Here is a 16819-nt window from a genome sequence, read left to right on the forward strand (position 1 = left end):
CCATAAAACCATAGAATATTACAGCTCAGAAACAGGCCTTTTGGCCCTTCTTGTCTGCGCCGAACCATTTTTTGCCTAGTCCCACTGACCTGCACTTGAACCATATCCCTCCACACCCCTCTCATCCATGAACCCGTCCAAGTTTTTCTTCAATGTTAAAAGTGACCCCCTTTTTACCACTTTATCCGGCAGCTCATTCCACAAGCCCACCACTCTCTGCGTGAAGAAGCCCCCTCCCCCCCTCCGCCTTTAAGCTTTTCTCCTTTCAACCTTAACCCATGCCCTCTGGTTTTTTTCTTCCCTAGCCTCAGAGGAAAAAGCCCACTTGCATTCACCCTATCTATACCCATCAAAATCTTATGCATCTCTATCAAATCTCCCCTCATTCTTCTACGCTCCAAGGAATAAATTCCGAATCTATTCAATCTCTGTAACTCAGCTTCTCAAGTCCTGGCAACACCCTTGTGAACCTTCTCTGCACTCTTTCAACCTTATTTACATCCTTCCTGTAACTAGGTGACCAAAATTGTACACAATACTCTAAATTCGGCCTCACCAATGCCTTACATAACCTTATCATAACACTCCAACCTTTGTACTCGATACTCTGATTTATAAAAGCCAATGTATCGAAAGCACTTTTTATGACCCTATCCACCTGTGACATCACTTTTAGGGAATTCTGTACCTGTATTCCCAGATCCTTCTGTTCAACTGCACACTTCAGAGTCCTACCATTTACCCTGTATGTTCTACTTTGGTTTGTCCTTCCAAAGTGAAATACCTCACACTTGTCTGCGTTAAATTCCATTTGCCATTTTTCAGCCCATTTTTCTAGTTGGCCCAAATCCCGCTGCAAGCTATGAAAACCTTCCCCACTGTCCACTACACTTCCAATCTTTGTATCATCAGCAAATTTGCTGACCCAGTTTACCATATTATCATCCAAATCATTGACATAGATGACAAACAACAATGGGCCCAACACCGATCCCTGCGGTACTCCACTCGCCACAGGCCTCCACTCAGAGAAGCAATCCTCCACAACCACTCTCTGGTTTCTTCTATTAAGCCCGTGTCTAATCAAATTTACAACCTCCCCATCTATACGTTTGACTGAACCTTCCTAAGTAACCTCTCATGAGGGACCTTGTCAAAGGCCATGCTGAAATCCAGGTAGACAACATCCACCGCCTTCCCTTCATGCACTTTCCTGGTGACCTCCTCAAAAAACTCTAATAGATTGGTCAAACATGACCTACCACGCACAAAGCCGTGTTGACTCTCCCTAATAAGCCCCTGTCTATCCAAATATTTGTAGATCCTATCCCTTATCACACCTTCCAATAACTTGCCAACCACCGACGTCAAACTTACTGGCCTATAATTTCCCAGATTTCTTTTGGAACCTTTTAGATGGGGAGGAGTTTGTTAGGTATGTTCAGGAGGGTTCCTTGACACAGTATGTGGATAAGCCTACAAGAGGAAAGGCTGTACTTGATTTGGTATTGGGAAATGAACCCGGTCAGGTGTCAGATCTCTCAGTGGGAGAATATTTTTGAGATAGTGATTTTAATTCAATCTCCTTTACAATAGCATTGGTGAGAGATAGGATCAGACAAGTTAGAAAAGTGTTTAATTGGAGTAAGGGGAATTACGAGGCTATCAGGCAGGAAATTAGAGGCTTAAATTGGAAAGAGGTTTTCTCAGGGAAATGTACGGAAGAAATGTGGCAAATTTTCAGGGAATATTTGTCTGGAGTTCTGCACAGCAATGTTCCAATGAGACAGGGAAGTTAATAGTAGGTTACAGGAACCATGGTGCACAAAGGCTGTAATAAATCTAGTCAAGAAGAAAAGAAAAGCTTACAAAATGTTTAGAGAGCTAGGTAATGTTAGAGATTTAGAAGAGTATGTGGCTAATAGGAAGGATCTTGAGAAGGAAATTAGGAGAGCCAGAACGGGCAATGAGAAGGCTATGGCAGGCAGGATTAAGGAAAACCCCAAGGCATTCTACAAGTATGTGAAGAGTAAGAGGATAAGATGTGAAAAATAGGACCTATCAAGTGTGACGGTGGGAAAGTTTATATGGAACCGGAAGAAATAGCAGAGGTACTTAATGAACACTTTACTTCAGTATTCACAATGGAAAAGGATCTTTGTGGTTGTAGTGCAGACTTGCAGTGGACTGAAAAGCTTGAGCGTGTAGATATTAAGAAAGAGGATGCATTGGAGCTTTTGAAAAGCATCAAGTCAGATAAGTCGCCGGGGCAGGATGGGATGTACCCCAGGCTACTGTGGGAGGTGAGGGAGGAGATTGCTGAGCCTCTGGCAATGATCTTTGTATCATCAATGGAGACAGGAGAGGTTCCAGAGGATTGGAGAATTGCGGATGTTGTTCCTTTATTCAAGAAAGGGAGTAGAGATAGCCCTTGAAATTATAGACCAGTGAGACTAACCTCAGTGGTTGGTAAGCTGATGGAAAAGATCCTGAGAGGCAGGATTTATGAACATTTGGAGAGGTATAATATGATTAAGAATAGTCAGCATGGTTTTGTCAAAAGTAGATCATGCCTTACAAGCCTGATTGAATTTTTTGAGGACGTACTAAACACATTGATGAAGGAAGAGCAGTAGACGTAGTATATATGGACTTCAGCAAGGCATTTGATAAAGTGCCCCATGCAAGGCTTATTGAGAAAGTGAGGGTACATGGGATCCAAGGGGACAATGCTTTGTGGATCCAGAACTGGCTTGCCCACAGAAGACAAAGAGTGATTATAGATGGGTCATATGTCATATTCTGCATGGAGGTCAGTCACCAGTGGAGTGCCCCAGGGATCTGTTCTGGGACCCTTACTCTTTGTGATGTTTATAAATGACCTGGATGAGGAAGTGGAGGGGATGGGTTGGTAAGTTTGCTGATGACACAAAGCTTGGAGGTGTTATGGATAGTGTGGTGGGATGTCAGAAGTTGCAGCGAGACATTGATAGGATGCAAGACTGGGCGGAGAAGTGGCAGATGGAGTTCAACCCAGATTAGTATGAAGTGGTTCATTTTGGCAGGTCAAACAGGATGGTAGAATATAATATTAATGGTAGGTCTCTTGGCAGTGTGGAAGATCAGAGGGATCTTGGGGTCCGAATTCATAGGACGCTCAAAGCAGCTGCGCAGGTTGAAGCTGTGGTTAAGAAGGCGTATGGTGTATTGGCCTTCATCAATCGAGGAATTGAGTTTAGGAGTCGAAAGATAATGTTGCAGCAAAAAAGGACCTTGGTCAGGCCCTACTTGGAGTACTGTGCGCAGTTCTGGTCGCCTCATTACAGGAAGGATGTGGAAGCCATAGAAAGAGTGCAGAGGAGACTTACAAGGATGTTGCCTGGATTGGGTGACATGCCATATGAGGATAGGTTGAGGGAGCTCGGCCTTTTCTCCTTGGAGAGACAAAGGATGAGGGGTGACCTGATAGAGGTGTATAAGATGTTGAGAGGTATTGTTCGAGTGGATAGTGAGAGGGCTTTTCCAGGGCTGAAATGGTTGCCACAAGAGGACACAGCTTTAAGGTGCTGGGGAGTAGGTACAGAGGAGATGTCAGGGGTAAGTTTTTCACTCAGAGAGTGGTGGGTGCGTGGAGTGGGCTGCCGGCAACGGTGATGGAGGTGGATTTGATAGGATCTTTTAAGAGACTTTTAGATAAGTGCATGGAACTTAGTAAGATAGAGGGTTATAGGTAAGCCTAGTAATCTCGAAGGTAGGGACATGTTTGGCATAATTTTGTGGGCTGAAGGGCCTGTATTGTGCTGTAGTTTTTCTGTGTTTCTATGTTTTTTTTGTATGTTTCTAAAATATCTCCCCTCATTCTTCTGAATTCCAATGAGTATAGCCCCAGTCTACTCAGTCTGTCCTCATAAGCCAACCCTCTCAACTCCGGAATCAACCTAGTGAATCTCCTCCGCACCCCCTCCAGTGCCAGTATATCCTTTCTCAAGTAAGGAGACCAAAACAGTACACAGTACTCCAGGTGTGGCCTCACCAGCACCTTATACAGCTACAACATAATCTTGCTGTTTTTAAACTCCATCCCTCTAGCAATGAAGGACAAAATTGCATTTGCCTTCTTAATTATCTGCTCATCTACAAACCAACTCCTTGAGATTCCTGCACAAGGACACCCAGGTCCCTCTGTACAGCAGCATGCTGCATTTTTTATCATTTAAATAAGAGTCCATTTTGCTGTTATTCCTACCAAAATGGATGACCTCACACATTGACCAATATTGTACTCCATCTGCCAGATCCTTGCCCACTCACTTAGACTATCTATATCCCTTTGCAGACTTTCAGCGTCCTCTGCATATTTTGCTCTGCCACTCGTCTTAATGTCATTACTCCAGTGAAAATCAGTGAATGTTGAACCCATACCCCAGTGAGAGTCAGTGTGTGTGTAACCCATACTCCAGTGAGAGTCAGTGTGTGTGTAACCCATACCCCAGTGAGAGTCAGTGTGTGTGTAACCCATACCCCAGTGAGAGTCAGTGTGTGTGTAACCCATACCCCAGTGAGAGTCAGTGTGTGTGTAACCCATACCCCAGTGAGAGTCAGTATGTGTGTAACCCATACCCCAGTGAGAGTCAGTGTGTGTGTAACCCATACCCCAGTGAGAGTCAGTGTGTGTGTAACCCATACCCCAGTGAGAGTCAGTGTGTGTGTAACCCATACCCCAGTGAGAGTCAGTGTGTGTGTAACCCATACCCCAGTGAGAGTCAGTGTGCGTGTAACCCATACCCCAGTGAGACTCAATGCATGTAACTTGTATCCTAGTGAGAATCAATAAATGTAGAAGCTGTACTCCAGATGATTTGATTTATGAAAGATGCTTTAACTCACGGGTTGACACAGTTGCTGTTGCTGGTGGACTTCTGCTCTGATCTTTGAGTGCGACCAGGTTCACTGTGTAATCCTCACCAGGTCTCAATCCTGACTGGTTAAAAGATGTGACAGTACTGGGAAGCTGCACTACCATTCCCCCCTCATTACTCTGAAAAACAGATCAGACATAGTCCGAGAAAGGGTGAGTCAGAGAGAGAGGAGAGTCAGAGACAGAGAGGGGGCAGGGTCAGAGGGAGAGAGGAGAGTTAGAGGGAGAGAAGGGACAGTCAGAAAGAGTAGAGCCAGAGAGAGGGAAAGGTCAGAGAGGGAGGAGGAGAGAGTCAGAGACAGAGGTGGGGAAGGTGAGAAAGAGAGCAGGAGAGACAGCGAGAGGGAGAGAGAGACAGAGAGGGGTGGAGAACTGGGGGAGAGTGAGAAGGGGGAGAGTCAGAAAGGAGGGTGGAGTTTCAGAGAGAGAGGGGAAGAGGGAGGGTAAGAGAGAGGGGGAGGGTCTGAGAAGGGGAGGGAGAGGGTCAGGGGGCAGGGAGAGGGTCAGGGGGCAGGGAGAGGGAGGAGAATCAGTGGGGAGAGGGTGGAGGTCAATGGGGGTGGGGTCAGGGCAGAAGGAGTGTGGGTCAGGAAAAGGGGGAAGAGGGGTCAGGGAGAGAGAGGAGGGGGGGTCAGGGAGAGAGAGGAGGGGGGGTCAGGGAGAGAGAGGAGGAGGGGTCAGGGAGAGAGAGGAGGGGGGGGTCAGGGAGAGAGAGGAGGAGGGGTCAGGGAGAGAGGGGGGGTCAGGGAGAGAGAGGAGGGGGGGGTCAGGGAGAGAGGGAGGGGCGGTCAGGGAGAGAGAGGAGGGGGTCAGGGAGAGAGAGGAGGGGGGGTCAGGGAGAGAGGGGGGGTCAGGGAGAGAGAGGAGGAGGGTCAGGGAGAGAGAGGAGGGGGGTCAGGGAGAGAGAGGAGGGGGGTCAGGGAGAGAGAGGAGGGGGGTCAGGGAGAGAGAGGAGGGGGGTCAGGGAGAGAGAGGAGGGGGGTCAGGGAGAGAGAGGAGGGGGGTCAGGGAGAGAGAGGAGGAGGGTCAGGGAGAGAGAGGAGGGGGGTCAGGGAGAGAGAGGAGGGGGGTCAGGGAGAGAGAGGGAGGGTCTGGACAGAAGGGAGGGGAGGGGCTGGAGAGAGGGGAGGGGAGAGAGTTGTGGGGGAGGGAGGGGAGAGAGTTCGAGGGAGGGGGGAAGAGGGTTGGGGAGGGGGGGGGAAGAGGGTTGGGGAGGGTGGGGGGGAAGAGGGTTGGGGGAGAGTGAGGGGAGATGGTTGAGGGAGGGGAGAGGTTGGTGGGTTCAGGGAGCGGGAAAGAGGATGGAAGGTCGAGGAAGGGGGGAGCGTCGAGGGAGGGGGGGAAGGGAGGGGGGAGGGAGGGGGGGAGGGAGGAGGGAGGTTAGAGGGGGGAGGGAGGGGGGAGGGGGGTGAGAGGAGGAGAGGGGGGTGAGGGGGGGAGGGGGAGAGAGTGGGAGGGAGGGGGAGAGAGTAGGGGAGAGGGGGAGAGGGGGTGAGGTAAGAGGGGGAGAGAGAGGGGGAGGGGGAGGGAGAGGGGGAGAGGGGGGAGGGAGAGGGGGAGAGGGGAGGGGGAGAGGTAAGGGGGGGGAGAGAGGGGGAGGGGGAGGGAGAGGGGGAGAGGGGGGAGGGAGAGGGGGAGAGGGGGGAGGGAGAGGGGGAGAGGGGAGGGGGAGAGGGGAGGGGGAGAGGGGAGGGGGAGAGGGGAGAGGGGAGGGGGGAGGGAGAGGGGGAGGGTCAGGGAGAGGGTCAGGGGGAGAGGGGTAAGGTGAGAGGGAGAGGGGGAAGGTGGGGGGAGAGGGGGAAGGTGAGGGGGAAGGTGAGGGGGAGAGGGAGGAGGTGAGGGGGAGAGGGGGAAGGGTGTGGGGGAGAGGGGGAAGGGTGTGGGGGAGAGGGGGAAGGGTGTGGGGGAGAGGGGGAAGTGTTGGGGGAGAGAGGGAAGTGTCAGGGGGAGAGAGGGAAGGGAGAGGGCGACGGGGGAGAGGGCGACAGGGGGAGAAGGAGGGAGGTGGGGAGAGCGGGGGGGGGAGAGCAGGGGAGGAGGGGAGAGCAGGGAGGGGGGGAGAGAGGGGAGGGGGGGGAGGGGGGGGAGAGAGGGGAGGGGGGGAGAGAGGGGAGGAGGGGAGGGGGGAAGGGGGGAGAGGGGGTGGGGGGGAGAGGAGGGAGGATGTGGAGAGGGGGGGATGTGGGAGAGAGGAGGAGAGGGAGAGGGGGGGAGGGTCAGGAGGAGAGGGGGAAGGGTCAGGGGAGAGGGGGAAGGGTCAGGGGAGATGGGGAAGGGTCAGGAGAGAGGGGGAAGGGTCAGGGGAGAGGAGCAAGGGTCAGGGGAGAGGGGGAAGGGTCAGGGGAGAGGAGCAAGAGTCAGGGGAGAAGTTGGGGAGAGAGGGGAGAGGTTGGGGAGAGAGGGGAGGGGTTGGGGAGAGAGGGGAGGGTCAGAGACAAAGAGACAGAGGAGAGTCAGAGAGAGAAGGGATGGTCAAAGAGGAGCTTGAGAGAGAAAACTCCAACATACTGATGCCAAAACATTGATACGAGGGCGATTGAAGACTGAATCCCCCACCCAGACGCCAGACTGAATCCCCCACCCAGACGCCAGACTGAATCCCCCACCCAGACGCCAGACTGAATCCCCCACCCAGGCGCCAGACTGAATCCCCCACCCAGACGCCAGACTGAATCCCCCACCCAGACGCCAGACTGAATCCCCCACCCAGACGCCAGACTGAATCCCCCACCCAGGCGCCAGACTGAATCCCCCACCCAGGCGCCAGACTGAATCCCCCACCCAGACGCCAGACTGAATCCCCCACCCAGCCACCAAGCTAGAAGCTTTGAGTTATAATGAGCATCGTGCCAAGAGGAAAGTAATGGACCACTTTGCTGGGCTCAGCTCTGCTCCGAACAATGTTCGGGTCCCTGAGTGTTTGCACACTGGCAATGATTTACCTTTGCAATAAAACTAATTTCCCAGCCATCAATCCAAAAGGGAAGAGGTTGCCACTGAAGCTCCACTGCTGTCTCAGAGAGGGATCTGAAATGAAGGCCTTGAGGAGTGGAGAGATCTGTGGAGAGATTATCCAATTAATCACAACTAGCTGATGAGATTGGACTGTGAGATGTCAAACATATTCAAACCATCCCCATATCAGAATATTAATAACTGTTACTCCAAATGCAAGAAAGGAAGTTAGCATTTTCACCCAACCATTTGACCACCTTGCAAGGTCGCTGGAAGTGTCAGAGCGATTAAATTAATTTTTAACTGTGGTCACTCATGTAACTGTGACCTGCAGGAATCAGAGCATGCTGTCTCTGCACATTAAGAGCGAATAAAGATTAATTAGTCCAAGATCAGAGATTGGTTTTGCAGAACTCTTGAGGGAGTGCTGCACTGTCAGAGAGTCAGGACTGAAGGACTCATGTACTATTGTGAGGGTTAGCACTGAGGGAGGCCTGTGCTGTCACAGATCAGAACTGAAGGAGTGCTGCACTAAGGGAGCCCTGCACCGTCAGAGGGGCAGTACTGAGACAGTGCTGAACGGTCAGAGGGTCAGAATTGGGGGAGCCCTAAGCTGTCAGGGGGTCAGAAAAGAAGGAGCCCTGCACTGTCGGAGGTTCAGCACTGAAAGAGTGTTGCATTGTCAGAGAAGATCAGTACTGAGGAAATGCTGCACTGTCAGAGGGTCAGTACTGAGGAAATGCTGCACCATCAGAGGGTCAATACTGAGGGAGACCTGCACTGTAAAAGGGACAGTACTGAGAGAATGCTGCACGGTCAGAGGGTCAGTACAGAAGGAGCCCTGCATAGAGAGTCAGTACTGAGGGAGTTCTGAGCGCTCGACTCGTCGATTGACAGTTCCAACGCACCACAGCAAAAAACCGCACCAATTTCCTCAGAAGACAAACACGGGACACGATGGACAGAGTACCCTTTGTCGTCCAGTACTTCCCCGGAGCAGAGAAGCTACAACATCTTCTCCAGAGCCTTCAACATGTCATTGATGAAGACGAACATCTCGCCAAGGCCATCCCCACACCCCCACTTCTTGCCTTCAAACAACCACACAGCCTCAAACAGACCATTGTCCACAGCAAACTACCCAGCCTTAGGGAGAACAGTGACCACAACACCACACAACCCTGCCACAGCAACCTCTGCAAGACATGTCAGATCATCGACATGGATGCAATCATCTCACGTGAGAACACCATCCACCAGGTACACGGCACATACTCCTGCAACTCGGCCAACATTGTCTGCCTGATACACTGCAGGAAATGATGTCCCAAGGCATGGTACACTGGGGAGACCATGCAGATGCTACGACAACAGATGAATGAACACTGCTCGACAATCACCAGGCAAGACTGTTCCCTTCCTGTTGGCGAACACTTCAGTGGTCACGGGCATTCGGTCTCTGATCTTCAGGTAAACATTCTCCAAGGCGGCCTTCACAACATATGACAGCGCAGAATTGCTGAGCAGAAACTGATAGCCAAGTTCCACGCACATGAGGACAGCCTCAGCCAGGGTCTTGGGTTCATGTCACACTATCTGTAACCCCCAAGACTTGCCTGAACTTGCAACATCTCACTTATTGTCCTGTCTGGAGACAATACACATCTCTTTAACCTAATGCTTAATGCTTTCTCCACTCACATTGTCTACACCTTTAAGACTTGAATAGCAGATTAGCTGTAAAGACTCAGATTCTAATCAGTGTTCCGTAAACTGTGTGCGCCTTTATATGTCCTGTTTGGGATCAGAACTCTCCAGTCACTTGACGAAGAAACAGCGCTCTGAAAGCTAGTGGTGTGTACTAACAAATAAACCTGTTGGACTTTAACCTGGTGTTGTGAGACTTCTTACTACGTTTACTGCAGTCCATCGCCGGCATCTCCACATCATGACTACCATCGACACCGCAAACTATCGGCTCCAAGTGAAGAGGATCTCCAAGAAGATCGCGCATATCAACACAGACATCAAGTTTTTACAAAGATGCAAGAAAGCAGACATTATACCGAAAGGATTACAGATCACAAACCCACTCAGGTCAGCCTATAACACAAACTACACTGAGAGACTTTGCCGTCGCATCTCCCTCACACTCCTCAACCACCTCATACTCCAGATCTACAGCAAAAGCCGCATCCTGGAAACCAAGATAGAATTCATATTCTCAACTTGCGCTCAGGACACAGACCAGCTGCGAAACTCTGCCAAGCAGGCAAGACAAAGAAACTACACCATCTACATGTACACCAAGAACAGGAAACTTGAGAAACTCAGCATCACCACCAGCAGCAACCAAGCCTCCCCCGGTACCACATTAGAAAACAGTACCACCGCAGGGAAGTTTATTGTCAACTTGTCGGACTACACACTTCAACCAGATGAAATCGAAGTTCTCAGCCAAGGGCTCAATTTCAGCCCCATCACCAAAATAGACCCCATCAGTCTCATAGCGGACACAGAAGAATTCATCAGGCAAATGAGGCTGCGAAAGTTCTTCCACAAACCCCAAGAGGCCAACAGCGAACACAATGAGATAGCCAATGAACCAGAACAGCCGACAGAAAGATCCGCATGCAGCAAATGAAGAGGAAAAAGTTGTATTGGACTATTCCGGAAGACTGCTGCCCTCGTCTTGACATGTATGCTCAAGCCATCAGGAGGTGCGTTAACACCAGATTCACTAACCACACTCATAAGACAGCCCCGAACATCATCCAAGCACAACGCAATGCCATCCGCACTCTCAAGACCAACCGCAACATTGTCATCAAACCAGCAGACAAAGGAGGGGCCATCGTCATACTGAACAGAGCGGATTACTGCAAAGAAGTGTACGGACAACTGAACAACAAGAAACACTCAAACAGTTACTCGCAGATCTGACCAAAGATCACACCCGTCAGTTCAACACTCTGATCAGGACTTTTGATCCGGACCTTCAGAGCATCCTCTGTGCTCTCATCCCACGAACTCCCCGCGTTGGAGATCTCTATTGCCTCCCAAAGAAGGCAAACACACCCGACCATCCTATCATATCAGGCAATGGGACCCTGTGCAAGAACCTCTCCAGCTACATCGAGGGCATCCTGAAACCCATTGTACAAAGAACCCCCAGCTTTTGTTGCAACACTACGAACTTCCTACGGAAACTCAGCACACATGGAGCAGTTGAACCAGGGACACTCCTCATCACAATGGATGTCTCAGCACTCTACACCAGCATCCCTCACGACGATGGCATTGCTGCGACTGCCTCAGTACTCAACGCCGACAACTGCCAGTTTCCAGATGCAATTTTACAACTCAACCACTTCACCCTGGATCACAATGTCTTCACCTTCAACAACCAGTTCTTCATCCAGACACACAGAACAGCCATGGGGACCAAATTCGCACTTCAATATGCCGACATCTTCATGCACAGGTTCAAACAAGACTTTTTAACAGCACAGGACCTTCAACTGATGCCATACACTAGATACATCAATGACACTTTCTTCCTTTGGGCTCATGGTGAACATTCACTGAAACATCTGTATGATGACGTCAGACTCACCATGGATTATTGTCCAGAATCGGTTGCATTCTTGGACACACGCATCTCCATTAAGGACGGTCACCTCAGCACCTCACTGTACTGCAAGCCCACAGATAACCTCACGATGCTCCACTTCTCCAGCTTCCACGCTAAACACGTTAAAGAAGCCATCCCCTATGGACAAGCCCTCCGTATACAAGGATCACGACATATGACAGCGCAGAGTCGCTGAGCAGAAATTGATAACCAAATTCCACACACATGAGGACGGCTTCAACAGGGATCTTGAGTTCATGTCACACGATCTGTAACCCTCATGACTTGCCTGGGCTTGCAACATCTCACTTCCTGTCCTGTCTGGAGACAATACACATCTCTTTAAGCTATGCTTAATGCTATCTCCACTCACATTGTCTACACCTTTAAGACTTGAATAGCAGATTAGCTGTAAAGACTCAGATTCTAATCAGTATTTGGTAAACTGTGTGTGCCTTTAAATCCCTTATTTGGGATCAGAACTCGCCACTCACCTGACAAAGGAACAGCATTCCGAAAGCTAGTGGTGCTTACTACCAAATAAACCTGTTGGTCTTTAACCTGGTGTTGTGAGACTTCTTACGGAGTCCTACATTGTCAGGAGGACAGTACTGGGGGAGTGCTGCAATGTCACAGAGTCAGCACTGAGGGAATGCACTGTCAGAAGGTCAGGAATGAGGGAGTGCTGTACTGCAGAAGGTCAACAGTGAGGGTGTACTGCACTATCAGAGGGGCAGAACTGAGGGAGTGCTGTCAGAGGGTCATTACAGAGGGAGCATTGCGCTGTCAGAGAATCAGTACAGAGGAGTATTACACTATCATAGGGTCAGTACAGAGGGAATGCTGCACCTTCAGTGGGTCAGTACTGAGCAGTGCTGCACTGAGAGTCAGTACTGAGGGAGTGTTGCACTGCCAGAGGGTCAACACAGAGGGAGTGCTGCACTGTCAAAGGGTCAGCAGTGAGATACTGTTGCATGGAGAGGGTCAGTACTGAGGGAGTGTTGCACTGTCTGAGGGTCAGTACTGAGGGAATGCTGCACTATCAGAAGGTCAGTACTGAGGGAGTGCTGCACTGTCAGAGGGTCAACACAGTAAGAAGTCTCACAACACCAGGTTAAAGTCCAACAGGTTTATTTGGTAGCAAAAGCCACTAGCTTTCGGAGCACTGCTCTTTCATCAGGTGAGTGCGATTTCAGTTCACAAACACGGCATATAAAGACAATGCAGATAACGTGACATGAACCCAAGATCCCGGTGGAGGCCATCCTCACGTGTGCGGAACTTGGCTATCAGTCTCTGCTCAGCGACTCTGTGTTATCGTAAAGGCCGCCTTAGAGAACGCTTACCCAAAGACGAGAGACTGAGTGCCCGTGAGCGCTGAAGTGTCCCCAACAGGGAGAGAACACTCTTGCCTGGTGATTGTTGAACAGTGTTCATTCATCCGTTGTAGCATCTGCATGGTCTCCCCAATATACCATGCCTCAGGACATCCTGTCCTGCAGTTTCCTGCAAAACCTCACCGACCTCCTCAGAAGACAAATTCGGGATACGACGGACAGAGTACCCTTCATCGTCCAGTACTTCCCTGGAGCAGAGAAGCTACGACATCTTCTCCGGAGTTTTCAACATATCATTGATGAAGGCAAACATCTCACCAAAGCCATCCCCATACCTCCACTTCTTGCCTTCAAACAACCACACAACCTCAAACAGACCATTGTCTGCAGCAAACTTCCCAGCCTTCAGGAGAGCAGTGACCACAACACCACACAACCCTGCCACAGCAACCTCTGCAAGACGTGCCGGATCATCGACATGGTTGCCATCATCTCATGTGAGAACACCATCCGCCAGGTACATGGTACAGACTCTTGCAACTCGGTCAAAGGTGTCTATCTGATACGCTGCAGGAAAGGATTTCCTTAGCCTGGTACACTGGGGAGACCATGAGATGCTACAACAGATGAATGAACACCGCTCGACAACCACCAGGCAAGACTATTCTCTTCCTGTTGGGGAAAACGTCAGCGGTCACGGGCATTCAACTGCTGATCTTCAGGTAAGCGTCTTCCAAGGCAGCCTTCACGACACACGACAATGCAGAGTCGCTGAGCAGAGACTAGATAGCCAAGTTCCACACACATGAGGATGGCCTCAACCGGGATCTTGGGCTCATGTCACACTTTCTGTAGCCCCCACGACTTGCCTGAGCTTGCAAAATCTCACTAACTGATCTGGCTGAAGACAATACACATCTCTTTAACCTGTGCTTAACCCTCTCTCCATTCACACTGTTTGTACCTTTTAGACTTGATTATCTATAAAGACTGACATTCCAACCATTATTTTGTAAATTGAGTTTGTGTCTATATATGCCCTGTTTGTGAACAGATCTCCCACTTACCTGATGAAGGAGCAGCGCTCCAAAAACTAGTGGCTTTTGCTACCAAATAAACTTGTTGAACTTTAACCTGGTGTTGTGAGACTTAGAACATAGAACACTACAGCACAAACAGGCCCTTCGGCCCACAAGTTGCGCCGATCACATCATCACCTACCAACCTACAGACCTATCCATAACCCTCAATCTCATTAAACCCCATATACTCATCCAGGAGTCTTTTAAAAGACCCCAGCGAGTTCGCCTCCACCACCACTGACGGCAGCCGATTCCATTCACTCACCACCCTCTGAGTGAAAAACTTACCCCTAACATCACTTCTGAACCTCCCTCCCCGCACCTTAAATCTGTGTCCTCTCGTAGCGACCATTTCAACCCGGGGAAATAGCCTCTGAGAATCCACCCTATCTATTCCTCTCAACATTTTATAAACTTCTATCAGGTCGCCTCTCAACCTTCGTCTCTCCAGGGAAAAGAGTCCCAGCTCCCTCAACCTAACTTCATAAGGCATGCCTCCCAGTCCAGGCAACATCCTTGTAAATCTCCTCTGTACCCTCTCAATAGCTTCTACATCTTTCCTATAGTGAGGCGACCAGAACTGCGCACAATACTCTAAATGAGGCCTGACAAGGGTCTTATAAAGTTCCAGCATTACCTCCCGACTCCTAAACTCAATCCCTCGATTAATGAAGGCCAGTACACCATACGCCTTCTTGACCACCTCCTCCACCTGCGAGGCCGATTTAAGAGTCCTGTGGACCCGGACCCCAAGATCCTTCTGCTCCTCAACACTACTCAGACTTCTGCCCTTGATAGTGTACTCGTTCATCCCGTTGGTTCTGCCAAAATGGACGACTACACATTTATCCGCGTTGAAGTCCATCTGCCACTTCTCCGCCCAGTCCTGCATCCTATCTATGTCCTGCTGCAACTTTTGCCATCCTTCCAGATCATCCACAACACCACCGACCTTCGTGTCATCAGCGAACTTACTTACCCATCCCTCCACTTCCTCATCCAGGTCATTTATGAAAATGACAAACAACAAGGGTCCCAGAACAGATCCTTGAGGCACTCCGCTGGTGACTGACCTCCATTCAGAAAAAGCCCCATCCACAACCACTCTCTGCCTTCTGCAGGCAAGCCAGTTCTGGGTCCACAAGGCCAAAGGCCCTTGGATCCCATGCCCTCTCACCTTCTCAAGAAGTCTTGCATGGGGGACCTTATCAAACGCCTTGCTGAAGTCCTTCTTAGTGTTTACACTTCTTAGTGTTTACCCCAGTCCAACACCAGCATCTCCACATCCTGTCAGAGGGTCAGCACTGAAGGAGTGCTGGATTGTTAGAAAGTCAATACTGAGGGAGTGCTGCACTATCAGAGGGTCAGCACTGAGGGAGACCTGCACTTGTCAAAGAGACAGTACTGAGAGAATGCTGCACTGTGAGAGGGTCAGTATTGAGAGTGTGCTGCACGGTCATAGGGTCAGCACAGAGGGAGCCCTGCACTATCAGAGAGTCATGATGTGGGTATGCCGGCGTTGGACTGGCGTAAACACAGTAAAAAGTCTGACAACACCAGGTTTTAGTCCAACCTATTTATTTGATAATATACTCACTAGCTTTCGGGGTTACCCCCTTCGTCAGGTGAATGGAGAGTTCTGGCCTCAGACAGAGCATATAAAGCACAGACAGTTTAGAGATTACTGATTAAAATGCGAATCCTTACACCTAACCTGCTGTTCAAGACCTGAAGTGGCTGATAATGTGAGTGGAAGGAGCACTGATCACAGTTTAAAGAGATGTGTATTGTCTCCAGACAGTACAGTAAGTGAGGTTTTGCAAACCCAGGCAAGTCATGGGGGTTACAGATAGTGCGACATGAACCCAAGATCCCTGTTGAGACCGTCCTCATGTGTGCGGAACTTGGCTATCAGTCTCTGCTCAGCGACTCTGCGCTGTCGTGTGTCGTGAAGGCCGCCTTGGAGAATGCTTACCCGAAGGTCAGAGGCTGAATGCCCGTGACCACTGAAGTGTTCGCCAACAGGAAGGGAACAGTCTTGCCTGGTGACTGTCGAGCGATGTTCATTCATCCGTTGTCGTAGCGTCTGCATGGTCTCCCCAATGTACCATGCTTCGGGACATCCTTTCTTGCAACGTATCAGGTAGACAATGTTGGCCGAGTTGCAAGAGTATTTACCATGTACCTGGTGGATGGTATTCTCACGTGTGATGATGGTATCCATGTCGATGATCCGGCATGTCTTGCAGAGGTTGCTGTGACAGGGTTGTGTGGTATTGTGGTCACTGTTCTCCTGAAGGCTGGGTAGTTTGCTGCGAACAATGGTCTGTTTGAGGTTGTGTGGTTGTCTGAAAGCAAGAAGTGGGGGCATACCCGGCATTGAAAGAGTGTCCGGGTTGTCTGAAAGCAAGAACCGCACCGATCTCCTCAGAAGGCAAACACGGGACACAGTGGACAGAGTACCCTTCGTCGTCCAGTACTTCCCCGGAGCGGAGAAGCTACGACATCTTCTCCGGAGTCTTCAACATATCATTGATGAAGACGAACATCTCGCCAGGGCTATCCCCACACCCCCACTTCTTGCTTTCAGACAACCACACAACCTCAAACAGACCATTGTTCGCAGCAAACTACCCAGCCTTCAGGAGAACAGTGACCACAATACCACACAACCCTGTCACAGCAACCTCTGCAAGACATGCCGGATCATCAACATGGATACCATCATCACACGTGAGGATACCATCCACCAGGTACATGGTAAATACTCTTGCAACTCGGCCAACATTGTCTACCTGATACGTTGCAAGAAAGGATGTCCCGAAGCATGGTACATTGGGGAGACCATGCAGACGCTACGACAACGGATGAATGAACATCGCTCGACAGTCAC

At 50.2% G+C, this 16819-nt stretch overlaps 1 protein-coding gene across 5 annotated transcripts in view; it reads right to left on the reverse strand.

Annotated features, from left to right (window-relative positions):
- The window catches only part of tnr (tenascin R (restrictin, janusin)), a 281530-nt gene that overhangs the window by 141300 nt on the left and 123411 nt on the right, over nt 1-16819 (reverse strand). For all 5 annotated transcript variants that reach the window (XM_080196056.1, XM_080196057.1, XM_080196053.1 and 2 more), the window contains 2 exons: nt 7861-7976; nt 4888-5038 (listed from right to left, as the gene is read on the reverse strand). In XM_080196056.1, coding sequence (XP_080052182.1) covers nt 4888-5038; nt 7861-7976 — 267 coding nt within the window. The remainder of the gene's footprint in view (nt 1-4887; nt 5039-7860; nt 7977-16819) is intronic.

This window comes from Carcharhinus amblyrhynchos, chromosome 9, assembly GCF_965287045.1.
Source record: "Carcharhinus amblyrhynchos chromosome 9, sCarAmb.v2.hapA, whole genome shotgun sequence".
Classification (NCBI taxonomy): Eukaryota; Metazoa; Chordata; class Chondrichthyes; order Carcharhiniformes; family Carcharhinidae; genus Carcharhinus; species Carcharhinus amblyrhynchos.